The following is a 26,121-nucleotide window of genomic DNA, read 5'->3' on the forward strand; positions in this document are numbered from 1 at the left end:
TCGCGTCGCGTGTATTCATGCATCCATTGCTCTGCCCGCTCAGACTAAACCAATCGACTGCCTACATTGTTTATCTTCGTTGAGTCTGAAGCGACAGAGAGGTGTTTCCTTTCCCGGAAAGAGTGTCCTGTAGAGAGCTCCAACATCCTCAGCCAGTGTCAGGCCTCTCTGAGTCTGTCTGTGAGTCTGACCTGCTTTCTACTGTCCAGGTGAGTCAAACTGATGATCTTTGTTCTATTTCAGTCATAAACTCACACCTGTAACTGCTGTTGTCAATGTGCAGCAAAGTCCAGGCCTGCAGTGAGCCAGAATGAAGAGTCCACCATGGCCCAAAGGAAGAAACTGGTCCACCTGGATTTGAAAGGCCCCCCCGAGAGTGGAATACCTGCACAAAGTAAGAGCACAGCAGCCTCTCTGTGTGATCTGCTGCAGGACGTGTTCACACCTCTGTCAGTGTGTAAATACTCTGTTTCACCTCCAGCTGATCGAGCTGTTCTCTCAGCTGGGAGTGGACGGCCTGCTGCTGGAGTACGAGGACATGTTTCCTTATGAGGGGGAGCTGAGGCTGCTGCAGGCCACAGCACAGCCTGCGTACAGGTGGACATTACTCCATTTATTCCTGACTGGATGCAGTTGTGTGTATTTATTATCTGCCTGAGATGCTGTAATAAAGATAAAATCCTTCCTGTGAGGGACAGAGTGGTTTATGTGCAGGTCTGATGTGTTTTCAGCCGAGAGGAAGTGCTATCTGTGCAGGAATTAGCCAGGTCTAAGGGCATGGAGGTGATCCCACTGGTGCAGACGTTCGTCACATGGAGGTGAGGCTGACACCCTGCTCTGCTGCCGTTTGGAACTGTGTAAAATATAAATCCTCAGCTCTGGGATGGAGTTCATTATCTTTCTCCTCTGGCAGTTTGTGTTAAAGCATCGGGCCATGTCGGGCCTCAGAGAGATGGCACACTGCGTGGCACCCTGAATCCACACAGAGAGGAGGGGGTGAGGCTGGTGATGGAGATGCTGAGGCAGGTGGTGGAGCTGCACCCAGGTCTGAACACACTGCACATCGGAGCGGATGAGGTGAGGACTCGTCTCTTGTTGACTCGTCGTACGTTCGTCACTGAAGCGTCATCGATTCTCCCATGTGCTTGTCCTCAAGGTGTACATGCTGGGAGAGGGCGAGGAGTCAAAGCTATGGTTGGCGGCACCTGGACGCACAGTGGAGCAGCTTTTCCTGAGTCACGTGACTAAGGTCGCCAGGGCCATCAAGGAGGCGTGGCCTCACATGACCATCGTAATGTGGGATGACATGATGAGAAGCATGAGCCCCGACACGCTGAAAGGTGAGGAGGAAATACAGCTCGTTCAGCAGAGACGTTTTCATATCATGTATGACTTGGTATTTTTAAGGTATTTTCATTTCATGCTGCTTCATATTTACACTGTTACCTGACAGCTATAGTTATTAGTTATTAATATTACTCCAACAAACACTGTCTAATATAGAGATGTGTCACTTCAACCAACTTACAACAGTAAAATTTAACTTACTTTATTTCACTCTAATATCTACCAGTACTACAACTTCAACCTTCATGAACAGTTTCATAAATATGTCCTCTTGTCAAACAGCGAGCGGTTTAGTGGGCCTCGTCCAGCCCATGTTGTGGGACTACACCCCTAATCTGACCGTGGACAGGGACTGGTAGGAAGTGTATTCAAACAGTCGATGTCATCAAACAGTGTGCAGAGCTGTGTTAGTGGTGATGTATACTCTCCAACTGTGTTACCCAGTGTCTCTGCTGGAGAAGTACCACAGCGCCGGCATGTCAGAGCTGTGGGCGGCCAGCTCCTTCAAAGGCTCCACCAGTGTTTACACCTGTGTGCCCAGCACGCAGAGACACGTGGGAGAACCATCTGCAGTGGCTGAAGGTGGCTGCTTCGTTATCTGCAGGGATACACCTGAAGGGCATCGCCATCACAGGCTGGCAAAGGTAAGAACTAGAGGAATTGCTCCAGGTGTATCAGCTTCTCAACACATTTTATTTCACATGTTCTGCTTTGTTGGTGCTCGTGTGTGGATCTGGTGGAGGCCTGAGAGGACGAGGATTATGGCTGGATGATTACTCGTTAACGTGCTCCGTCCTTTCCCCCCTGTCAGGTATGACCACCTGTCAGTGCTGTGTGAGCTGATACCTGTGGCTCTCCCATCACTCGCAGCCTGTCTGCAGACACTCCTCCACGGTCAGTTCAGTGCTGAGGTCCAAAGCAAAGTGGCCGAGAAAGCTGGGTGTTTCCTCAGTGGAAGTGGAGGTCATGGAGAGGTGAGGTCCAGTGCTGTTTGATGGACAACACAGTCGCAGTGTAGCAGTGTATGAGAACCTCAGGTTTGTTCCTGTAGGATATCTGCAGCCGACCCGCGCTTCCCAGGAAGGAGGCTGGCTGAGGTAATCGTGGAGCTCAACGCGGTGCTGAACACAGACGACATCCGATTTTTTGAAAACAACATGTGAGTTTTGTGCAGTGATTTTCATTTCTTACATCTCACTGACCAAAGAGGAATAGTTCAGCACACTGGGTGTATGCTTATTCTTCTTCATTGTTAGCTTAGCTCAGTTCAACATAAGATACAAAACAGGGTAAACAACTAGTCCTGAATGTGCCCTCATTATAATTTAAAGACAGAAAGCAGCCAGGCACAGTGACTTCCTTCCTCCAGGAAGCCCCACCAAGAACCAGTCCAACACCCTGCACAGTCACAAAGTCTTTGTTAAAGGGCAGGGAGCTTTAGATTTGTTTGTAGTAGCTTTTTGTTTGTTTGTTTGTTTGTTTTACCTTCAGACAGAGCCAGGCTAACTAGCTTCTGCTTTATATTTAGCAAACGGACATGAATGTAAAGCTGCTCCTCTGACTGAATATGTTTTTGTTGTGTTTTTTCAAACTGGTCCAAACTCTTCCCTTTGCAAAAATAGGCAGTTTTAACTTCTCTGCATTGGTTGAGAAGAGAAAGATGAACAGCTCTTTGTGTTCACACTGTAGGTTTGTGAGAGGATGGTTCAGCCCCTACCAGCGACAGAGGAGGACGGTCACTCCACTCATCACCATGCAGATCCACAGCCAAGCATCAGAGTGAGCAGAAATGTCTCATCTTACAGAAAGACTCTGTGATATGATGGAGTATTAAAGCCATTATTATTCTGTCATACTGTGCACAGTATCTTTATTCTGTCTCATAACTGTCTCCCCATCTGGATTCATCTCCTCAGATACTTGACTATATTGCAACAGAAGGTGGAGGCAGTGAGAGAGGAGATGGTGCAGCTTTACCCAGATTCAACAGTCCAAGAGTGGATAGAGGAGCATGTTATCCCTGTCATGGCTCCTCTACAGAGGATAACAGAGGACATCACAGCCTGTGTGAAGGAGATGGTGCCATAGAATAATCTGAGCTCAGTATCAAACTGCTGATACTGGTCTCTTCATTTTTTCTTAAACATGGAAATTAACTGATTTATGTTTGAACCTGTGCTTAGCCAAACTGCTGGTTGTAAACTGTACTAACAACAATAATAATAATAATAAGAGGAAGAAGAAGAAATGATAATAGCAAAGACAGGATGGATATCATAAGCAGACCTGTGGTTTCTATTAAACACTGTTTTAATTATTCTTGCAAAAAAGTCAAAAAAGTCAATAAAATCAACAGTTAACCAAAAATCCTCTGCTTTTTCTTTCAAGCAGTTCACACTCACATTCACCATCAGCCAGAATGACACAGCCCCAATTCAATACACTGTAAGAAATAAAAATAGTTTGACTACATCACAGAGGTGTTTGCCTGAGATTCAGCCTTTGGTTCACAAAAAGTGTATAAAATGTTAAAAAGACAGAACAGCATCAGGCCAAAGTGTTTCCCACATAATTCACTCTTGGCTGAGCCACGAAAACCCTTCATGCTTGATTATAGTTTGCACATGCATTCAGTCGGATCACAGCCTGGGTATGAATAAACATGCAAAAAGGTGACTGTCAGCTGGGTGGTCCAGGAAACTGTGGGAAAAGCACTTTCCATTGACTTACACATGTAAACACTTATTAGAGTTCAGTAGGAAGGCACAGTGAATCTGGAGTGTTTTCTCAAATAGTAATTAGATCAAAAAGCTGAGACGTATTCATTTACACTGTATTTGCATGACACAACATGTAACCAGGTGATTTTTCTGTTCAAGTTCAACTGGAAATAAAATGAATGTTTTCCTGTAGCCTGCCCAGGCTGCTCTCACCTCACCTCAAAACCAGAGAGGAGGTCTGTAAGGAGACACTTTACCAGACTATATCCTTGGTGTTACATGCACATGCATACAGTATAAAATGTAGTAAAGGCATCACCCTCTGTAATGTGTTAGTGATGCCATATAATGCCCCTAACTCAACCCACCCAGAGTTACAGGAAGGTTGCGAGTCACAGAGAGATCAGAGTTCACCAGCTTCGTCGTCGGAGTCACTGCTGTTGTCCAGAGAATCCTCCTCCTCTCCGTACTCCGCCGCCTCCTCCTCCTGCTGCTGCCTGCGCTGCTGCAGCTCCTCCAGCCCTAAGAAGCGCTTCAGCAGCGCAGCCACCGCCTCCACGTCACTGACAGGGAACAGACGGAAAGACGGGAAATAAATGATACTGAGAAGCATTCGATACCCCAGACCATGACATGTTATTCTCCAAAGTGAGTGTAAAACAATATGACAGGAGTAAATCTTAATGAATGAAAGTTAAATGTGAAATTGGAGCTTTTATTTTGAGTTGTACACGGAAGTGAATCTGAAGAATCTGTCATATAAACTACACAATGTGTTGGAAGTGTCAGCAGCAGATACGTACCTGCGTCCCCCCAGCGTGGCGCTCTGAGTGAGGGGGTAGGAGAAGCCTGCAGCCAGCCGCAGCATCAGCAGGTAACCCTTCCCCAGGTAACGTACCCTCTCCTCTTGGACGCAAACATCACACAGCTGAGCCAGATCCAACACAACTGAGAGAGAGAAAATGAAAATTAAGATCTAATACTTCTCGCTCTCAAACCACAGCTATACCAACAAACCACTGACCTTTCTCTTGCCCCTTCCTCCACAAAGTCAGGACTAAAGTGTACAGGCTTATGGTCTTGAGCTCAATCAGGTTCTTGGTTTTGTCAAACATGGCCTCCTCCCATTCCTCCATGTTCTGCATGGCCACAAACAAACAGCCGGTCACGTAGAAAAGCTTCCACAGGATGCTGTCTGTGTGATTCATACGACACCAAACAGAAGAAATGAAAGGTGTGTGATGCAGATGTGGAAAATGATGTTGATGTACATTCAGTTTGAGTACCTGAGCTGTAGTACGCAGCCGCCAACCCAACAGATGTTATACCTGCAATTAAAATGAGAGGGTTCTTGTTTCAGAGGAAGCACATGGACGGAGCAGAGATGTTTTACTTAAAGAGTCTGCAGGTGTATACAAGACAAGTGTATACATATCTGAGTGTATAGGTAATATAAACAACATCTGCTCAAACACACACACACACACTTACCAACAAGAAGAGACCATGAACGAATGCCGGGGGATCTCTTCAGGTGGAGCAGAGTGGAGCTGTGCTCCTCGACGGTCATGTATCCCATCTGAGCACACGCAGGAACATGAATCAAGCACTTCATATATACTGAAAGAAAGTTTTACCTGAGCATAGTGCACCTGTCTTAAAGGGCCAGTGCTCCCAAATCCTAAAATACATGATATGTTCTTTTATATCCAGTGATCAAAATAAAAGGTCAAACAGCGTGAGAGTTAAAAACACATTTTCACAGCTGTTTCCACTAACAATGACTCCTCTGTTCACGTGTCTCACTAAGCCGCCATTCAGCCATTAATAATCTGATTTGTTTATACTTCTGTTAAGAAACAGCATAATTATTGCTTGATGTGTGTTCTGATACTAAATCTAGTTTTAAGACCATCATTATTGTAGTCTGAGTTTGTTGCATATTTATAAAGTAAAGCATTTAATCAAATTACCACACAGCAAATCTGTGCAAAGAGAGCCGGAGTAACAGGAGGTCAATCAGGGCCCAGAGCCAGGGCTTTCCTAACAGGTTAATCCAGCCATGGTCCATCCAAAACCACCATCCCAGTTAGTCAGGATAATCCAGAAACAGTGTGGTTTTAATCAGAATACTTTACTTCTTGAAGAAATACACAAAACATATCGAGGGTGATTTGGTGAACTGACCCTTAGACAGTAGAAGACAGACGCTGCTGATGATGGTAATTGGATGAGATGGTTAAGACACTTGTCCACACACCCTCACACTCTCACAAAGACTTCAGCTATAAGACAGTTTGTATCACTTACCTTTGACTCTCAGGTTTTCCTGCAAATTTCCGTTTATAAGATGCAACAAAACCGAATCTGAACGAGGGAACGCATGCACTGAATTATAAGGAAGTTCTCTTCATGTTATTGCAACAACTGCAACAACTGTCTTGAACGGGTGACACTTCCTTCCTGGATCCGTCAGCACTGATTGGACGGATTCATTTTCACAATGCCTTCAAAATAAAAGCTTAAAAAAGAAGAAGAGCTGTATTTGGCTGTGTAGCGTTTACTACACAAGACTGAGATTATTAATTATTAACCTCTGCACCATTTTTGACAATAACCAAATGTTTTCGTCTTGTTTTGTCTCATATTTTGAAATAAAATCATGAGAAAGAGGAAACACTTTCCGGCCAATTTTGAGTTTTCATACTGAAAATCTGCCGCGTCAAGTCACGAGGACGTTTTTTCATCATAGCTCCGCCGGTCAGTTTGAGAAAAACTCAGAAAAGTCAAAGCTTCCGGAGCAGAGCGCCTATCAGTTGACGCATGCGCACACGTCGTGCCGGGGTATACAATGGAGTCGGACGTACATAGGCAGCGCTGGCATGAACACTAGAAGCCCCGACGCCTTAGTTACTATGTTATAAAATAACCGCGGGGCTGCTCGCGAGCGGTGGCGCCGTCCACAGACGACTCGACGTGAAAGTGAAAGAGTGCTGAGTAACTGCTGAGTTCACCTGCTGTGCGGTGTCAGTGCCGCTGTCTTCCTTTAGCGGTGACTGTCCTCTGCATTTTTCCCATGCCTTTGTCTGAAAGAGCAGTGAAATAGTTACCGTCCGGTGAGTTACCGTAAAATTCGACCTTGTACTGTTCACGCACGTCCTGTCATACTGGTCAACCAATATACAGTTTAAAAATGTAAGGCCAATACAGTGACTAAAATGCCGACCACCGGGGGGGAAAGGCCTGTAACGCATTTGCATATTTTCTAACTCGCGTTGTTAACGCTAAAGATTTACGTAACTATTTTACGTTCCACGTTTTGAACCTTTTAGATAGTCGTGGCTGTAATAATCGTATAGTTACAGCCCCGACTACACGGTTATAGCACAGTCATAGTAAAGTATTCACAAACAGACCCGACATTTTTCGTCTTTTATATCATAGAAGACTGACATATTGTATTTATAAACACAATATGTGGGTTTTCATATGATGATAACTTCCAGCCCATACTTGTCTGTTTAATCCTAATGCGAACATAATGTGCTGCAGTGGGCTTTATGGCTGTTTTTGTTGGCTGTGTGTGTGTATAATTAACGCGAACCATTTAAATTTTAATGACAGGATACTAGTTTGCGTTCATTGCAAGTTTCCCATCATTATAAAGCTGTTGTGTTTATGATAAGATGATGGCTGGTTGTGATAGGACAGAGGGGACATCCAGAGGAGGGTGGAGTTGACAAAACAACACAGCAGCAGGCTGCAGGCGCATTCATTATGATACTGCTTCAGTGGGGACACTGGGAGGCTGATGCTGCTGTTATCTATATATATTTATAATTTTACAGATAAACACTAAGGAAAATGTCAGAGGTCAACTTAGGAAAGCGCAAGGAGAAGTGTGAGAACTGCACCAAACAGGTGAATATCTGGACATTTTTCATATTAATGCTGGAAGAGAAAAAACTGCACCTTGGTAATCTTTAATTTAATCATCAATCTGCTCACAGTGCAACAAGAAACAGAGTGATGAGGGTGGCAACTCACAGCAGGAGAGAGATGACGTCAATGGGCAGGTAATGATCTAGCAAAATCAGTCCTCATGGTTTGTTCACTAATGGGATGTTTCATCTATTCAGTACATTAAGAAAGAATAATAAAGGGGTGCTATCATTCTACAAAGGTATAACAGGAAGCCTGTGTTGAAGTGTGTGGAGTTAATAAAAGGCATGGAAGGTTTAGGACAAATTGCATCATGGTAAATGTAGGATCCAGTGTTTCTTTGGAGAACTCCTTGTGTCTCTCTTAAAAGCCTTCGCCACTCTTCTTTTTTCCCCTCAGGTGAATGAATCCCAGTTGTTGCTGAGTGCTTGTCTTTCCTGTGATGGCTGTCTGTCAGAGGAGGAGAGCCTGAAGATTTCTCAGCAGAGCCTGGAGGAAGTGGAGCGGGTTCTGGCACTCAATAAGGTACAACACGAAACCTGAGAAAGCCGAGGAGCTGTCTTGTTTGCACGTGTGCAGTACATTACACCTTACGCTGTATTATTCCCATTGTCTCTCTGTCAGAAGTGTGACGTGTCAAAGCACAAAGTGCTGGTTGCGTCGGTTTGTCCGCAGTCCCTGCCTTTCTTCGCTGTCAAGTTTGGTCTGGACGTCAGTGAAGCCGCCCACAAACTCTGTGGCTTCCTCAAGAGCCTGGGTGAGCTGGTTTTCATTCACATATCTGTGTTTGTGGACTTGGTTTTGGCTTCATGTGGGATCAATTTCTCACCGTCTTCTTTAAGTGTTTTTTTATTGCTCTTGATTCCCATGTCATTCATTTAAAACGTTTCAAACTTGACTTTCTGCAACATTCTTTTATTGGTGTGGTGAAATTGCCATCTCCTCATCAGCATCTATCATGAAAGCTCAACATTCTCCTCTGTATTCTGCCCTCTGGATGTTGCATACAGGAGTGCAGTACGTGTTTGACACCACTCTGGCGGCAGGCTTCAGCATCTTAGAGAGCCAGAAGGAGTTTATTCAGAGGTACCGCAGGAGGCACCACGACTCCCACGCCCTGCCCATGTTCACCTCCTCCTGCCCAGGTAAGCACAAACATTCACCTGGACTCACGGATGCACCACACGTCCATCCCGTTCTTGTGAACGTGATATCTCAGGAACGTCTGGAACAAACCTCCAGTCAGACTCAAGGATGAACTTTGGTGGTCAAAGGTCAAGATCTCTGTGACCTCATGAAAGGTTTTTGGCTATAACTCAAGAATTTTAAACAATAAAAGCCGACCAGAACTGACCAGAACTCAGGATAATTTCCTGCAACATGCCTGGTTGGCAGATGTGTACAACTTTGAAGGGGTAATTCCAGTTTTTTCAGCGTCCCCTGATCTCCTGATGGCCCACAGAGTTCATCTGTACGCCATGTGAACGGGGGGGGCAGAGCTTGTTTTAGAAGCAATGATAGCGGTGGAGAGCTGGTGGGGGAAGATAGAGAGCTTCTCTTTCACCACTCCCTTCACGAGAGATAGGACCCAGGAGCTTTCTCTTGGCTTGTTATTGTTTGTTGAATTCACAGTATGTGCAGACGTCCAGGGTTACCGCTGGTCATGGAGGGCGGCACTACACAACTCCAGACACTGAAAGTCTGGGAATTTAGACTCTCTGAACCGGCTCGGCTTCGTTTTAAGAGATGTGTGGGACAGTATTCAGTTTGTTATAGCCTGTATGTCTGTGCTGTTCTCCATGTAAGTGTCTAATCTTACAGTACAAGGGTTACTTTAATAACTCAGGCTGGTGTGTGTGTGTGTGTGCAGGGTGGATTCGTTACTCAGAGCGTGTCCTGGGCAGCTTGGTCACCCCTCATATCTGCACAGCCAGGTCTCCTCAGCAGATCATGGGCTGTCTGGTCAAAGACTACTTCTCCAAACAGCAGGTGAGCAGCATTACTTCACCGCCGACGCTCGCAGTGGTGGTGGTGTCGTTAAACATTAACGTTAGAGTTGTCTGCACAGAATCAGTAAAGACTTAAGATGGAGGAAATAAAAATCTTTCCTGTTCTCCCAGTCTGAATCATTTAAAGTATTCTGATTTGTTTGGAAGCATCAATCTGTCTTCAGCAGACGATCACTAAATAATGAGGAAGAGATTTTTTTGGCTGCCACAGGTGGAGATGGATTAGTCAAAGCCAAATACTCAGTGGAATATTTATCCACACCCAGTGAATGGCATGACTGTACAAAACAAATGTTAGATTCTGTTTCTATTATTCAGATCTAACGTGAAATGAAACAGAAAAGCAGCGTATGCCTGCAGGTAATGAATAAAATGCTTCACACACCAGGTTCAGAACAGGAAGCATTCTGCCTTATCATGTGTGTTATGTGTGTCCCTCTCCTTCCAGCAGAAGCTGAGTCCAGAGAAGGTCTACCATGTGGTGGTGGCTCCCTGCTTCGATAAGAAGCTGGAGGCTGTCAGAGAGGAGTTTTACAACAGCCTGCTGGAGACCAGAGATGTGGACTGTGTCCTCACCTCAGGTTCAGTCCTCTTTGTTTTACACACTGCTGCCTTCCTCTGTGCTTCAGTTCTCTCTGAGAGGAAGCTGCCTAAAAAAAGAAATCTGCAGCTTGCGTTGCTTGTCACACCCCCCACTCTCTCCCTCTGTTTCCTGTCTGCATCCTGTCCATTAAAGACCTGAAAGTCCACTTCACTGCCAGTCTTCCTCAGCACGGCTTCATCTCCTTCTTCCAGTAATAAATGCAGCAGAGGTCGAGGTGTAGAAAGTTGTAGTAACAGTGATGTTTGATGTTTCAGGGGAGATTTATTACCTGATGGAGCAGAGGAAGGTTTCAGTGGAGGAGCTGGACTCTGTTCCACTGGACCAAGTGTGAGTAAAGGAACTAGGTTTCTTCTTCTTCTGAAATAATGCAGTTCAGTTCAGAGTTGTTGACACAGTAGTTTCCTGTGTGACTGCAGACTGGGAGATGCAGGAGATGTGGCGCTGGTGAGGCACGAGGGCCGAGGTTCTGAAGGTTTCCTGGAACACGTGTTCAAACACGCTGCCAAAGAGCTCTTTGGTCTGGACGTCCACGAGATCACATACAAGACCCTCAGGTGAGAGACGCCGGGACTCTGAGACTTCATGTTACTTCAGATATGATTTCTTTGTCTGAAAACTCTCCTGCCGTGCACCATGTCGGCGGGTTTATAGGAACAGGGACTTCCAGGAAGTGACGCTGGAGCGAGACGGAGAAACTCTGCTGCAGTTTGCCGCCATCTATGGTTTCAGGAACATCCAGACCCTGGTTCACCGTATGAGGAAGGGACGTGTGCCTTACCAGCTGGTGGAGGTTTTGTCCTGCCCAGGAGGTAACTCTGCTACCATCATGACTTCAAACATATTTGTTGTTCAGCAGGTGTAACGTGTTTCCCATGTGTCCACTCAGGGTGCCTGAGCGGCCGCGGTCAGGCAGAGAGCGAGGTGGGAGGACGGGTGGATAAAGCCCTGGTTCAGCAGATGGAGGACGCCTACAGCAGCCTGCCGGTCCGTCTCCCAGAGGTCAACCCCACCCTGCACACCCTCTACCAAGACTGGCTGCAGGGCCAGGACTCCTCGCAGGCCGGCATGCTGCTGCACACCCAGTACAAGAACCAGGGTCAGATCCACGCGCAGCCCCCACACATGCAGTGGTGAGGGAACAGGAAGTGGTCTTCCTTTTTATCCTGCTCGGACCATCTCGTCGTTCATGCTGGCACCATGAAGGACGTGCCGAACACCACGCTGCACTATGGACCAATGAGGGAGAAGTCTCCAGAGGTGCAATTCTTCCATTTGGCCACAGGGGGGCAACATCTGTATTTACAAAACGGTGGATCCCTCTGTGCCAGACTTGGGCCTGTGGAGAAATACGGATCTGGAGTCCAGAAAAACACACAGACAGTAAGAAGTGATATCAGTGAGCTGCTCAGATAATGGCTAATTGAAAAACAAATGGGTAAAAAGTCACTTCAGCTGTTCTTAGAAATGAGGAAGTCTGAGTAGCAAGTGTGAACTATTCATGTTGATTTCCAGAGCAATAAGCACAGCTGGAGCTGATGAGCTGAACTTGAGACTGAATGTACATTTAAAGAGTCCAGTGTGTTCCACATCTAAACCGTCCAACATTAAACATGCTTCTGTTAGTCTCCACTGTGCCAGCTATGCAACAGAGTCACCGTCTCCTCTCAACAGTCAGAGTCAGTGGAGTCGAGCTGCTCTTTGGTTCAAGAGAGGTCAAAGGTCTTTGAGAAGCACTGAACCTGACAGTGAGTGTTTGGTTTGGAGGAGGGTGTCATTGTTTTTAATGGTACAACATGATTTCACCTTGTTTCCATTCCACTGTTTTTATTAAGTTATCATGTTTTTGTTCTTTGTTTTGCGAGATCATACATGTCATACATGTTACACACTAAAATATTCTGACAAACAAATGTGGTGTCGTTTTATTGTAACACAGTGCAGAGTGTCTGGATGATGTTTGTATAAACCTTCCAGGTTAATAATTATCTGCAAGGCTGATCAGAGATCAGATCTGTCGCTGCTGATCCACAAAACAGCAGTTTTTAGTGTTGAGATGAAATAGGTCTGTGGATTATCAGGAGCGACAAAATTCCCAGGTAAAGGTAAGTGAGACTGAACTTTTAACAGTGTTGTAAACTATACTGACTGAAACTTTGTAGTCAAATCACTGACAAAACTGGAAAACGCAGCTCTCAAATCTAAGCGCTGCTTTTTCCTGTAGATCTCAGTGGTAATAGAGGAATAGAAAGAACAGTTCAACATTTTCATGTCTTGCTGAGGCCAATATCAGTGCATTGATCTGGATGAAGGAATTGATAAACTTATCTCTGAAGTTCAAATGTTGGCCCGCTATCACCTGCTCACTACTGTCGCTGCACGTCCAGGACAGGAATGTAAAAACACCAGGTTGTTGTGTCGTAGAGCTACTGTTGGCTAACTGAATGGAATTTTTTTCCTCTACACTAAAAACAGCACCAACTGTCATTCAGCAGAGAAAAGGCTTCTTTCACAGACGGTGGAGCCAAGAACAATAACTGAGCCGCTTTGAGAGAATCTAAAATGAAAGTGTTTATACAACATACTGTGAACACACAGGTTAGAGTCCAAACTAATGTAGTCTGATACAGTACAGTCCTGTAATAAATGTTATCCAATACACAGTTTCTCATTCATGTGAAATCTGTTCTAATGTTCAGTTTTTATTAAAGTGTTTTAGAGGTGTAGATTTAACTGGAGGATGTAGTTTCTGCTGTTTCTGAACTCTTTCTGTTGTTTAGTCTGCACTCACTCAACAGCACCACAAACTGTTAAAGCCTCCACATCAACACCTCATTAACAGTATTAACAGACCTCAACATGAAATGAAGGAGGATTCATTTCAGGGCTGTTGCTGAACTTTGTTTAGGACACTTCCGTGAGCTCTCTGTGCACTGTGTCTTTCCTTTCTCTTTTCCCTTTGGTATTCTTTGTCCTAAACTTTGTAGGCGTTTCACTAGCGGGAAATTCCAGAGTAGAGTTTATAAACGCCAGATTTAATCACCTGTCACTTCATTCCTCAGAGTCGCTCCCTGATGCTCACATCAGAGGGAATATTTTATGAGGTGAGTACCTGTCACACTGAGCTGATTTGCTTTTATGAATCAGTCTGAAGTTCATGTTTGGTTTCATCAGTGACTGAAGCTGCAGTTTAGTTTAATCCACAGGTGGAGGAAAGATCAATAACTTTAATAAATTTAAAAAATCAGATTTGTCTGAGAAAGGTGAATAATTAAATATCAATATTAGATTGATTAAATTATTCATGTTGCATTCATGTAAACAGCATTTTAATGTTGTAGCTGTGTGATTTAACCTCTCTCTGTCTGATGTATGTTTTTCATCATATGTTTCAGATTTCATTCATCCTTGTTTCTAACTATTTAAATCACATTCATCATGTTGAATTATCCTGATATCGGTGCTGGCAGAGCTAAACTTCTTGCACGTCAGATTTTAAATGTTTGTTAAAGGTGTTCACTGTGCAGTCGCTCAGTGTCAGCACTGTTCACTAACTGCAGATTGTGACGGTTAATTTACTGAAGATCAAGTTTCCTACACACAAACACCCAATTGTATTTTTTATTATTATTTAATTTAACTACTCCAATAACTTTTGTCCATATCTCTTATCAACTGGAGAAAACTCCACCATTTATTAACGCTCTGGTTTAATCATTAATCATTAATCAGGGGAGTAAAATACAATATGTCCGCCTGAAGCTGAGGTCAAAGGTTTAAGATAATAGAAAAGCTACACACACCTTAAAAAGAGGAATTTTCCACCACTCGTCTTAACCTGAGGCAATGAGTGTAATAAATCATTTTATGAGTTAATTATGATCCTCAGACTGAGAGACAGTAGATCATTGATGGTTGAGAAGTAAAGACACTTAATAGTAAAACTTAAGGTGTTGTGTTCATGAGAATACAAAGTTAAAGAAACACCACGTTAACTCTCCTCATTATGTTGTTATGTTACAAAGGCTAAATAACAAACAGATCCAGGTGTCTGGAGACTTTTCTTTTCAGCCCGTATTGTCACCTCCACTTTCTGTTCTGGTCCTCTGAGGCTGGTATCTGGTTTAAGGATCAGCAGACAAGATGATGCCTGTTTGTCCAGCCTGTTTACAGTCACATTATATCAGATCAACTCTTCTGCTGCTTCATCTGTGTGTTAGAATGTTAGTTAACAGATCCTACACAGACCACACATGTGGACTTTGTGTTGAAAAAAGTTTGTATCATGTTCATCTATACTTAACTCTTCTAATCTCTTCTTCTTTCCTCAGTTTCTAAAGACGTCCAGGATGTTCTTCCTGTGTCTGTCTCTGCTCTCTGCTGCTGCTTTTCTACAAAGCAGTGTCTCAGCAGATGAAGGTATTTTTTATATAGAAAAAATACATTTACTGAATACTTTTAATACATTATATAGTTTTTTGTTTTTAAAGGAATCACATCATTTCTCTTTTTTCTCATCCAGTAGTGTCACTGAACTGCAGTGAAGCAGTGAAAGTTGCAGCTGGAGGAACTGTGACACTGACCTGCTCTATACATTATCAGGATGTGGAAGGCTGTAAAGTTCTACATTCTGCCTGGCATAACACAAACAGCAGCATTATACCATGTGGCAGTGGTTCAGGAGAATACAGCTGTGATTCAGACCATCAGACTTATGTGTCTCTGATCATCTCTAATGTCATGAAGGAGGAAAATTACACAGCTGCAGTGATAACAGACTGTGGTATGGCTTTATCATCTCCTATCAACGTACAAGTTACAAGTTACTCCAACTCCAGCAGCCATGTTGGTGAGTAGCTTTCAGTGTCTTGTATATGTTGATGAAGGATTGTGTATGTGTTCATCATTATCATCACTTTCTATAAATGTAGAGTCTTGACTGTATTTAATCCACAGATAATGAGGCTCTGTCTGATACCGTCACACCAGGACCTGAACCTGAGAAGGTCACCAACGTTGCCGCCATATCAGGCATTTGTGTCGCCGTCATTGTTGCTGCCATTTTGTTTTTCCTGTTTGGAACTGAGAGAGGCAGAAAAATCTTCAAACCCATCACGAGGAAAACAAATCACACAGGTTACAGTGATCCAGAGTCTGAGACGAACAGTCTCCATCAGTCTGTTTAATGTATATATAAACATGTGGGGGCTGTTCCACAGCTGGCTGTGTAGCTTCCTGCCTCTCAAACTGTGAAGAAATATATTATTGTGTTTATTTTTTTTATCTTTTTTTTTCTTCCAGTCACATTTTCAGATTTCTGTAAATAAATGTAAATATAATAAGTCAATTTCATTAAAGGGACATTTTAATTTTAAACATGGCGTTCAGTCTCCTCATTATGTCGAGTGTGACTCAGTTTTCAGATCAGTGGTGAAACATAAGCAGTTGCCTCATCCTTTTTCTAAACCATGAACAGTTCACTGCTCTCACATCATCAACTCGTGACTTTAAGTATTTTCTGTCTCACGTTCAAGGTGTGTACCGTGTCTGTTGTCGGCATCTGACCAGGTCCTCTAACAAACACCAGCCTCACACTGAGCTGTAATTATATCCGAATGCTTTCTTTTTCCTACACACAAATGTGTGTGTGTGTGTTTAGTTGAATCAAAATTAGATTTTAGATCTCAGACCTGACTGGTGCTGCTGAGTTTGAACCAGAATCTGATCCAAAACCTTCTTTTTCTCATACAAAGTTTTGTGTTTGTATCTCTCTCACAGACATGGTGCTGACTGTAGTATTCAGTAGAGGAGATGAGGCGAGATGCTTCTTACTGTCCTCAGGGATGTCCAAGATAAAAACCCCAGTCCGTCCTAACATTATATTTAACGAGGATGAATTCCTTCACAGGGAGCGTCCACATTGCTGACATTTCTGTTTTTTACTGTCCTCGTTCTCACCACTTGGATTAAAACCAAGATCTTAGATCAAGACTGAAAAAACAAACACACGCACACATCTAATTAGAAGCTGAAACATGTTTTCAGTTTCCTCTTAAAGCAGGACAGTGTCAGCGTGAGCTCAGATCAACTGGCAGATTCTTTAAAAGTGGGAGAAATGGACCACTGACTGACCACTGGAATTTGGATTTTGTCATCGTTCACCCAGAGAAACAGCAGCAGGTCTTAACTGCACTTCCCAACATGAGCAAGTAACTTGGCGATTCTCCAAACCACAACACTCCCCCACAACTATTTCACTGTCACCGTGTGTGAGCGCACACTGATGACACAAGTTCAGGAAGTGACTGTTTCCAGATGTTATTCAACAAGAAACAGTGCAGCTTCACTCTCACTGCTTTTAGCTGCAGCAGCAAAAACCAGAGATAAACCCAGAACAATGAAATGTTGTTTCATTCTCTGCTTCCAAACAGGTCAGAGAGAGACAATCGAAGGAAGTGACATGTTAAAAACACAAGACAAAACACTAAAGACTCACAACATGTAACAACAGCCATCAGCACTTGTTACCATGAAGGTGAAGCAGAACTCGCTGCAGCAGAGTGGAGGGACAGACGGACTGAAGTACTGGAGCAGTGATGAGTGGATGAGCTGCAGGTGTGTCAATCCTCCACCAGCCCCGCCTCCGCAACACACACACACACACACACACACACACACACACTGAGGAGAAAACACAACACAAACATGAAACACAAGGAACTAGAAGGTCACAGCATCCTTTATATTTAACAAATGTTCAGTGTAGAAAGTTTGATGTTTGCAATGAATAAAATTTCACAAAAAACTCAACTTGTTGTCGATGTTCAGCTGCAGGTTTAGTTCATGTGTTCATGTGGAGACTGTGACATGTTCTCCTACACACACCAACACCTCCAACATACAGGAACATGTGTCTCTGATCATCTCTAATGTCATGAAGGAGGAAAATTACACAGCTGCAGTGATGACAAACTGTGGTACAGCTTTATCATCTCCTATCAACGTACGAGTTAAACACTCCAGTAACATCTATAACGGTGAGCAGCTTTCAGTTTCAGCTTCTGAGTGTGTGTGAATGAGTGTGTGCCTTATTATCATCACTTTCTGGACAGTGTTTAATCCACAGGTACTGACAGGTGTGTTTGTGTTGTCAGGTGGAGTCGTATTAACACTGGAGCAGGACACCAAGGTGCCAGTCATATGTTTTGTTTGTCGTCGCTGCTGCGAGCGTGAAAACCATCACACTCATCATCAGACTCCAACCTGAGGAGCTCCTGACTGAGCTCAGTCACATGTTCAATCACCTGTCTGCAGAATGAAACATGAACGTGACAGTTTGTGTTCATTCAGATTGATCCATGATGATGTAATGACTTGTGTTTGTGAGTATTAATCAGTGTAAATGTGATGATTGGTTTGGATTAAAGGAACAATTCACCAATTCTACACATGAAATTCTGTCTCCTCATTCAGATAAGTACGACTCAGTTGTGTTGTGTGATATCTTCTGTCTCAGTACACCACCCAGCTCTTGATACAGGCTGTGGTTGCCTCTGAGGAAGCTTTTAACACAGAGTCCAGAGTGTTCCTAATGAAACCACAGTGCTCATTTCCTCCCATTAAGTCTGATTGTGGCCGCTACACTTCCAGGAACTTCCTCGAGGAGTGATGTGTGAACGTTTTCTCTTCTTTAAAATGACTTTGCACTGAAAGAGTCTGTGAGGTAGTAGAGACCACATGGATGATTTCTAATGGCTGATGTTGGTGTACAGATTGAGCCATGTGAACATTTTTGTTTTCTTTCTGGCAGTGTGTTGAGTCCAGAGCTGGATTAGCTTGTCTTAACACGGAATAGAAAACTAATGGTTCACTCATCAGTTTTTGTTTCGCTGAGAGAAGATGTCTGCTCAGGTTTCTGGAAATGACCTGAGCATGTGATGGAGGAATGAACAGAGCATCATTCTGGTTCTTTTAACCAAGATTAGGTTTGTTTTTCAGCTACATTTCAGTTATTACCGTTAATTCAAATATATTCCCATTAATTCCAATGGAAAGTTTCCACTTTTCCACTGAGCTTCATTCCTGTTGGAAAGAAACCAGAGGAAACTGTAAATAAATGTCTGAAGTCTCTGTGAACTTGTCTGTATTAAAGCGTGTTAAATGATGTGTGTGTGCTGTGAGTGTCTGAATATAAACATGGAGAAGTTTAATGACGTCAGCAGATATTCACAACAACTGCAAGAGGAAAAGACAGGATGCTGCTCATTTCCCCGTTTTCCCTGTCGTCCTGTCTTTTAATGTGTGGGCGTTCCACTCCCAGGAAACTCTCAGATTCACTGTCTGACGCTTTGATCTTTTTTTATGTTTTCAGTATCACTCCCTGTTCTGCTCATTATGAGGTACGTCTGTCTTTCTCTGTGTATTCCTTTATATAAAAGAGTGTATGAGGCTGTGCTGATTAATGATTAATGATTAATGAATCAGTGTGGAGTCCATGTTTGGTTTAATCAGAGTGATTGAAGCTGTTGATCCAAACAGATTCATGTGCAGTTTTCTGAGGAGCTGCAGTTTAGTTTAAAGATGTTTTACTCAGCTAAAATGGCTGAAAGTGAAAAGTTCTGCTTTCAGATTTTAGTATTTGAAATATTTTGCTGCAGCTGTTTGATCCTGTGTTTCCCACCTCTTCAGTCTGATGTGCATCAGTGAATATAAGTAGATACTTTTAGTTGTTTCAGTATTTACTTGTTCATTTTAACTATTTCAACTGTTCATAAGTTACTTTTCCCTTTTATCTAACTGCCTAAATCAAATCCATTACATCCAGTCGACTGTTTGTCGTCTCCTCACAAAACCAGTTTGACAGGTTGTTACTGACTCATGTTGGTCGACTGTGTGAACTGTCAGTCATGCTGCAAAAGTAAAGTCAGTAAAGATCAGACAGACGTTCACAGAGAATAACAACAGAGACCCTCAGTTCTTAACCTCTCTTCTTCTTTCCTCAGTTTCTAAAGACAGTGAAACGTCCAGGATGGTCTTCCTGTGTCTGTCTCTGCTCTCTGCTGCTGCTTTTCTACAAAGCGGTGTCTCAGCAGATGAAGGTATTTTTTATATAGAAAAAATAAATTTACTGAATACTTTTAATACATTATATAGTTTTTTGTTTTTAAAGGAATCACATCATTTCTCTTTTTTCTCATCCAGCAGTGTCACTGAAGTGCAGTGAAGCAGTGGAAGTTGCAGCTGGAGGAACTGTGACACTGACCTGCTCTATACATTATCAGAATGTGGCAGTGGAAGGCTGTAAAGTTCTAAATTTTACCTGGAATAACACAAGCAGCAGCATTATACCATGTGGCAGTGGTTCAGGAGAATACAGCTGTGATTCAGACCATCAGACTTATGTGTCTCTGATCATCTCTAATGTCATGAAGGAGGAAAATTACACAGCTGCAGTGATGACAAACTGTGGTATGGCTTTATCATCTCCTATCAACGTACAAGTTACAAGTTACTCCAACTCCAGCAGCCATGGTGGTGAGTAGCTTTCAGTGTCTTGTATATGTTGATGAAGGATTGTGTATGTGTTCATCATTATCATCACTTTCTATAAATGTAGAGTCTTGACTGTATTTAATCCACAGATAATGAGGCTCTGTCTGATACCGTCACACCAGGACCTGAACCTGAGAAGGTCACCAGCGTTGCCACCATATCGAGTGTTTGTGTCGCCGTCATTGTTGCTGCCATTTTGTTTTTCCTGTTGGGGACGGACAAAGGCAGAAAACTCATCAAACACTTCATGAAGGAGAAGATTCAAAGAGACGACAGTGATACAGTCTCTGAAAGTAGTAAACGTTTTGAGCTTGACTTTTAATCTCTGAGGTCTTTGTACAGACTGAGCCATGTGAATGTAATGATTTGTATTTGTACATATTGATCAGTGTAAATCTGATGATTTGATCAGCGGGTCACAGAGGTCTGATAAACTCACTTCTGTCTCACCTGAGGACGGTTACTGTCTACAGGTTTATATAGGCTATATAGTTATATAGGCTAATAATTTGTATTGTAATCTGTTGCACTTTCATAAACGTGTGGACCTGAACGTGACACATTAAAGAATGATGAAAATCAGAGCAGCAGTCTTTATTATGGGTTAAACTAAAGATGCTGGATCCTACATTAGAAGAGTTTTTGATGTCACAGCGAAGTTGACCTTTGACCTTTTGGATATAAAACATGAGTCTAACTGGACGTTTGTGCTGAACGTGTTGTGTCTGAGGATAAAAGGTTTAACAGTCTGCAGTCGTATAGCCAGGAGAAAGTGTTGCGTTCACTTTCCCCTGCCTCCCATTCACTGTAACCTGTGGGCGTTGTGACTCTGAGGTGTGGTTTGTTACAGCTGCATCATTTCCCTCTTCAGAGTCACTCTGTCATGACAGCAGCAGTCAGTGAGGTAGGTACATCTTCTGTGTATTCATCGATATAAAAGAGAGTGTATGAGTTGTTGTTGCTGTAGCTGGTGGAGGCGATTCATGCTGTGTGACTTACTCAGGTGTAAGTGGATCCTGTTTCATTATGTCTGTTTCACCTGTTCATTTGAACTGTTTCACACAGACGTTACATCTCTGCCTGCTCAACTAGTTTTTTCCTCAGATTTGATTCCTCGTGGCTCTGAATGTTCACTGATTCATGCTGAATGTGAGTCTATCGGTTACTGTAAATTCAGTAGAGATCAGCCTCTCGTGAAGTTATTTAACTAGAATGTTTGACGATTGGTCTTTAATCAAATCATGTTTTTTCTCCACACATCTCCACTATCAGAAAATAACAGAAAACACACAACAAACTGATCTGACAACAGAATACGGTGCAGCGTAACATCACAGAGGTTTAACAGCAATAAACGTGTTGTAATCAGCTGGCAGCACCTAACTGTGACTGTGACAGTGTTGATTGTAGGATTTAATAGGAGACGAGACAAGATGCTTCTGAATAACCACAGGAATGTACAAGAAAGAAACATCAGTCCCTCCTAATTTCATTCTTAATGACAGGGATCACGCCACACGTTTACTGAGATCATCAGACACCTGCAGAGTTTATCGTAAGCTGCAGCAGTTACCAGAATCCTGCAGAGTCAATAAAGAGCTTAAACATTACAAGACCACAACACAAACAGGACACACACAGTCAGTGTTACTGCTGCTCATGGTCATGTTCATTCACCACGAATGTGTTTTTGTCAAACTGTCAGGAATGTTGTTTTTTTCAGTTTATCGTTTCTCACCACTTGCACTTGCACTTGGGAGTTTCTGTTATTGTTCTTGCCATGGTTTGGAATCTGGTCCCAGTTTCAGTCGAGTCACATCATGCAAACACACAGAGCCAATTAAAAGTGAAAAGTAAATAAGGCACAGACAGACCAGAGATGCAGCCTGTTAAAACTTGTTTTCTATCCCACAATACACAAGCTGTGTATTTCATACATGTTACAGGTGACATCTCGCTCCTGTGGTAAAAGTTCGGCTGGTTTAATCACCCTGTGGTTGCAGACCCCTCGGGCACATTCAAGTCAGTGTGGGAACATGTTGGTTACACCTGTCCTGACATCAGCTGCAGGAGGTGAAGGACGTTAAGTTCATGATCAAGTTCATCAGTTCTTAACATCTCTGCTTCTTCTTTCCTCAGTTTCTAAAGACAGTGAAACGTCCAGGATGGTCTTCCTGTGTCTGTCTCTGCTCTCTGCTGCTGCTTTTCTACAAAGCAGTGTCTCAGCAGATGAAGGTATTTTTATATAGAAAAAATAAATTTACTGAATACTTTTAATACATTATATAGTTTTTTGTTTTTAAAGGAATCACATCATTTCTCTTTTTTCTCATCCAGCAGTGTCACTGAACTGCAGTGAAGCAGTGGAAGTTGCAGCTGGAGGAACTGTGACACTGACCTGCTCTATACATTATCAGGATGTGGCAGAGGGAGACTGTAAAGTCGTCAGTTCTGCCTGGCATAACACAAACAGCAGCATTATACCATGTGGCAGTGGTTCAGGAGAATACATCTGTGATTCAGACCATCAGACTTATGTGTCTCTGATCATCTCTAATGTCACGAAGGAGGAAAATTACACAGCTGCAGTGATGACAGACTGTGGTACAGCTTTATCATCTCCTATCAACGTACAAGTTAAACACTCCGGTAACACCCATCCTGGTGAGTAGCTTTTAGGGTCTTAGAGTCTTGTAAATGTGTGTGAACATGTGTGTGTGCCTCATTATCATCACTTTCTCTGCGTGTAAAGTCTTGATTGTTTTTATTCAGCAGGTCATGAAATGTGTGTTTTGTCTTACCAGGTAAAAGTCTGGACCCTGAGCTGGACCCTGAGCTGGACTCCATGATTCCCATCATATGCAGTGTTTGTGTCGTCATCATTGTTGTCAGCATCTTGTGTTTCCTGTTTGGGACTGACAGAGGAAGAGAGATCATCAAGGGGGAAAGGAATCAACGATTCTTAAGTGACACAGACTCTAAACTGACTTTTAATCTCTGAGGTCTTTGTACAGACTGAGCCATGTGAATGTAATGATTTGTATTTGTACATATTGATCAGTGTAAATCTGACGATTTGATCAGCGGGTCACAGAGGTCTGATAAACTCACCTCTGTCTCACTCTAACTTCTGTCCTTCAGCACCAGCAGATTTACTCCACACAGCTCCCTCTGGAGTCAGCTGTCATCACTGCAGAGGAACTCTCCCAGACTGTAATCAGACTGATGTGTGGAGTTCCTCTTTAAGTCTGAAAAAATCCCCATGAAGTCAGTCTGGGTTCACAGAGTTCAAACAATGAGAATGTAACAGCTGTTCCTCTGAATCAGGCAGGGAAGTCTTTATCTAAGGACGGCTGCACTGATTTTTTTAATGTGGACCTTATTACTGTACAGCACAAAGCCGTTCACGTCATGTAATTAATTCCAGAATAAGCAGGAGTGAGGAGTGAATGTGACGTGCTGTGAAAGGAGAGACTGATGTAACATGATGCACAGACTTTATGTGTCACTTGTTAACTCAGCTACTGTACATGAAACAGAAATGAGTGATGGAACATCTTTTCAAATAAACTCCTGTCAGTGACAAGCACTTCCTCATCTTTGATGTAATGCACAGCACACACTCACCCACACACAGTAACGAGACCCGGAGCCACATTTCCTCTGTACACCACACGGCTCTTTTTAAGCACTGCCGTGACAGTTAGTCTGTCAGTCAGGCTGCTGCGTCTGTGCTAGCCTCCCTGCAGCCCATCTCGCGGGATGGAAGCCCGTTGGTGGAGCTGTGTGTTGGGATTACTCTGCATGCCTGCTGAGGTTTTACTGCACACCTGGACAGGTGAGTGTGTGTGTGTGTGTGAGAGAGAGAGAGAGAGAGAGAGAGAGAGAGAGAGAAAGAGAGAGAGAGAGAGAGAATGGATGCTTTTGGCTTTAAGATCCAGAAAATGAAGAAGTCTTGATTAGTCTGAGTCATCTTTTCCTGTTTGTGGAGCCCATCATGTCAAATTAATGAAACTAAAAGTTCTCCTGCAAAAAAATACCCTGTGACTGATACATTAGCATTTTAATGTTGCAGGTGGAGCCAGGTTTATCTTCTGGGGATTTAAAGCATTTCACGTAATTCATTTTTTAAATGCAAAATCTTAATCTTATTTTAACTAGAAACTAATGATTATGGTTGTCACATAAATCTAGTAAAATAAAATGTGCATTTCCAACTGAAATGTAGTAGAGTAGAAGTAGAAAGGAGCATAAAATGTAAATAAGGTACTGTAAAGCTCCACTTGAGTATCTGTGTTTATTTACGTCCCTTTAACACTGGTGCTTGAATTGTTGTTTCTGGTGTTTCCTGATATGAAACCTGTGAATACTAATCTATATAAATGGTTTTATAATCATTTATAGAGGTGAGGTGAGTCAGTCAGTAACGATCAGTCTCTCCCTGCAGTTTCTCAAAACCCCCGGTCTATCTCCGTCAAGAGAGTGAACTCATCTGTTGACATCACATGCTCCACATCCTTGTCGAACCCGATGGGGCTGTACCTGAAGAGGCGTTTCCAAGGCGAAGACGTCGTGTTCCTCTCCTTGGACAAAGGACAAGTCACCAAGGATACTACCGATCCAAAGTTCACAGGTCGAATTCAGGTGACTCCGGAGGAGGTCGGGGCGGGACAGGGGTTCACCCTGCAGCTGTCTCTGCTGGGGCCGGACGACACAGACTTGTATTACTGCACCTGGACTCACTTCAAATTACAGACGTCGACTCGAGAAGCTCAGTCCAGTAATGGCACCATTATCGTTGTGAGAGGTGAAGGGACTCTGAGTTCACACATGCACAAACACTGATTTTTAATTTAATCCTCGACTAACCTTCCCTCTGACTCTGCCTCACAGAGATGGATCTCCAGCAGACACAGTGCGAGAGCCACATTGTTGACCTCATCTTGATCTTCCTCTGTGTGACAGCATTCACGTTCATGCTGCTCCTCTTCATTGGAGTTCTGATTTTTCGATGCAGACGAGTGAGTATGAAGCAGACTTACTCTCATGACGAGCACGAGCAGAGACAAAGAGAACCGCCGTGTTCACACTCCTGTTTCCTCTGTGTTTTCACAGTTTAAGAAGCGCTTCAGGCCTGCCAGAGTTGTAACAGCCTCCGGACCAAACAGCCCACAGCACATCTGCCCTCAGCACGGGATTCAGCATCGTCCCTACATGATCACATCTTTACAAACCACAGACTTCAGGGGCATTCTGTAAATGCTACAAGTTTGGTTCAAAGACGGTGAATTGAAAAACTTTTACGGTGAATGTTTCCCACACAGGGTGTGTGTGACACGTGATCGAGGTGTCTTTTGAGTTATGAGCTCAGCCCATAAAAGACAGCTCACTTCTTCTTCTGCTTCTCATTTCCTTTTATACACAAATTTGTGTTTTGTTTGCAGAAAAGTGATTCAGCTACCACATCCTGGTTGATGTGGGGCGCAAAGATGTGACGAGCGTGAGTGGTGGTGTTGTTAAAAAAAACTGTAAAGCAAGCATTTTTCTATTCCATAATGTGCAACACGTTTTCTTGACCTTTTGTTTTGCAGCTTACTTGATGTATTTGTTTGTTTTGAACTTTGAAACAGATGTGACGCATCATTTCCTGCCTGGCTTCATATGTGCATTAAACCTGTGTCTTTTCCAGTTGTGCTGTTCCTTTGAAGCTTCGACTAAAGAGTCACTACTTAATCCTAATCCTGGAGGAGGGAGTGAAATCCACCTCAGTGTCTTATTTTTTAATATCCAGGGGTAAAATGTTAATCTTAGTGTTTAGACTTTAACTTGTCCTTGCAGGGTATTTGAAAATAAAGATTTAATAAGGGGTGTGCATGTCCTCCACACAACCTAGATAACTGAACCTACTTCTGCTCTCAGCTGATGTCTTAAATAGATGGCCATATTTATG

At 43.2% G+C, this 26,121-nt stretch overlaps 2 protein-coding genes and 1 pseudogene across 12 annotated transcripts; 2 read left to right on the forward strand and 1 right to left on the reverse strand.

The window, feature by feature from the left end:
* The first annotated feature begins 283 nt into the window (after positions 1-283).
* Positions 284-3,714, forward strand: LOC108891380 (hexosaminidase D-like; annotated as a pseudogene).
* On the reverse strand, positions 3,640-6,546 carry LOC108891384 (cytochrome b-245 chaperone 1 homolog). Its single transcript, XM_018688508.2, has 6 exons — positions 6,378-6,546; positions 5,559-5,646; positions 5,354-5,395; positions 5,092-5,262; positions 4,871-5,015; positions 3,640-4,630 (listed from the first exon to the last, which is right to left on the reverse strand). Exons 2-6 carry the CDS (start codon positions 5,644-5,646, stop codon positions 4,471-4,473), a joined length of 606 nt encoding a protein of 201 aa, XP_018544024.1. The 5' UTR covers positions 6,378-6,546; the 3' UTR covers positions 3,640-4,470.
* A 315-nt stretch (positions 6,547-6,861) lies between these two features.
* On the forward strand, positions 6,862-25,859 carry LOC108891382 (nuclear prelamin A recognition factor). 11 transcript variants are annotated; one of them, XM_051067713.1, is made up of 20 exons: positions 6,862-7,183; positions 7,916-7,988; positions 8,078-8,143; positions 8,409-8,534; positions 8,634-8,766; positions 9,020-9,154; positions 9,880-9,998; positions 10,467-10,599; positions 10,877-10,949; positions 11,039-11,176; positions 11,274-11,431; positions 11,509-12,724; positions 13,682-13,723; positions 14,951-15,038; positions 15,142-15,468; positions 15,576-17,656; positions 17,774-19,018; positions 19,622-19,717; positions 19,821-20,153; positions 20,261-20,753. In XM_051067713.1, exons 2-12 carry the CDS (start codon positions 7,932-7,934, stop codon positions 11,754-11,756), a joined length of 1,386 nt encoding a protein of 461 aa, XP_050923670.1. In that variant the 5' UTR covers positions 6,862-7,183; positions 7,916-7,931; the 3' UTR covers positions 11,757-12,724; positions 13,682-13,723; positions 14,951-15,038; positions 15,142-15,468; positions 15,576-17,656; positions 17,774-19,018; positions 19,622-19,717; positions 19,821-20,153; positions 20,261-20,753. The 11 variants fall into 11 exon arrangements, with proteins under 11 accessions (XP_050923670.1, XP_050923671.1, XP_050923676.1 ...); XM_051067714.1 differs by having other exon boundaries at positions 19,824-20,153; XM_051067719.1 differs by having other exon boundaries at positions 10,470-10,599.
* The last annotated feature ends 262 nt before the right edge of the window (positions 25,860-26,121 follow it).

Source organism: Lates calcarifer, unplaced genomic scaffold (genome assembly GCF_001640805.2).
Source record: "Lates calcarifer isolate ASB-BC8 unplaced genomic scaffold, TLL_Latcal_v3 _unitig_1936_quiver_1145, whole genome shotgun sequence".
In the NCBI taxonomy this organism is placed as follows: Eukaryota; Metazoa; Chordata; class Actinopteri; family Centropomidae; genus Lates; species Lates calcarifer.

Excerpts from the sequence above, each read along its gene's own strand:
- LOC108891384 (XM_018688508.2), bottom strand. The coding sequence starts at position 5,646 with ATGGGATACATGACCGTCGAGGAGCACAGCTCCACTCTGCTCCACCTG. Across the intron at positions 5,396-5,558 it reads TTCATGGTCTCTTCTTGTTG|GTATAACATCTGTTGGGTTG; the intron begins GTAAGTGTGTGT and ends TTTTAATTGCAG. Across the intron at positions 5,016-5,091 it reads GAGGAAGGGGCAAGAGAAAG|TTGTGTTGGATCTGGCTCAG; the intron begins GTCAGTGGTTTG and ends TCTCTCTCTCAG.
- LOC108891382 (XM_051067718.1), top strand. The coding sequence starts at position 7,932 with ATGTCAGAGGTCAACTTAGGAAAGCGCAAGGAGAAGTGTGAGAACTGC. Across the intron at positions 8,144-8,408 it reads GAGATGACGTCAATGGGCAG|GTGAATGAATCCCAGTTGTT; the intron begins GTAATGATCTAG and ends TTTTCCCCTCAG. Across the intron at positions 10,600-10,876 it reads GGACTGTGTCCTCACCTCAG|GGGAGATTTATTACCTGATG; the intron begins GTTCAGTCCTCT and ends TTGATGTTTCAG.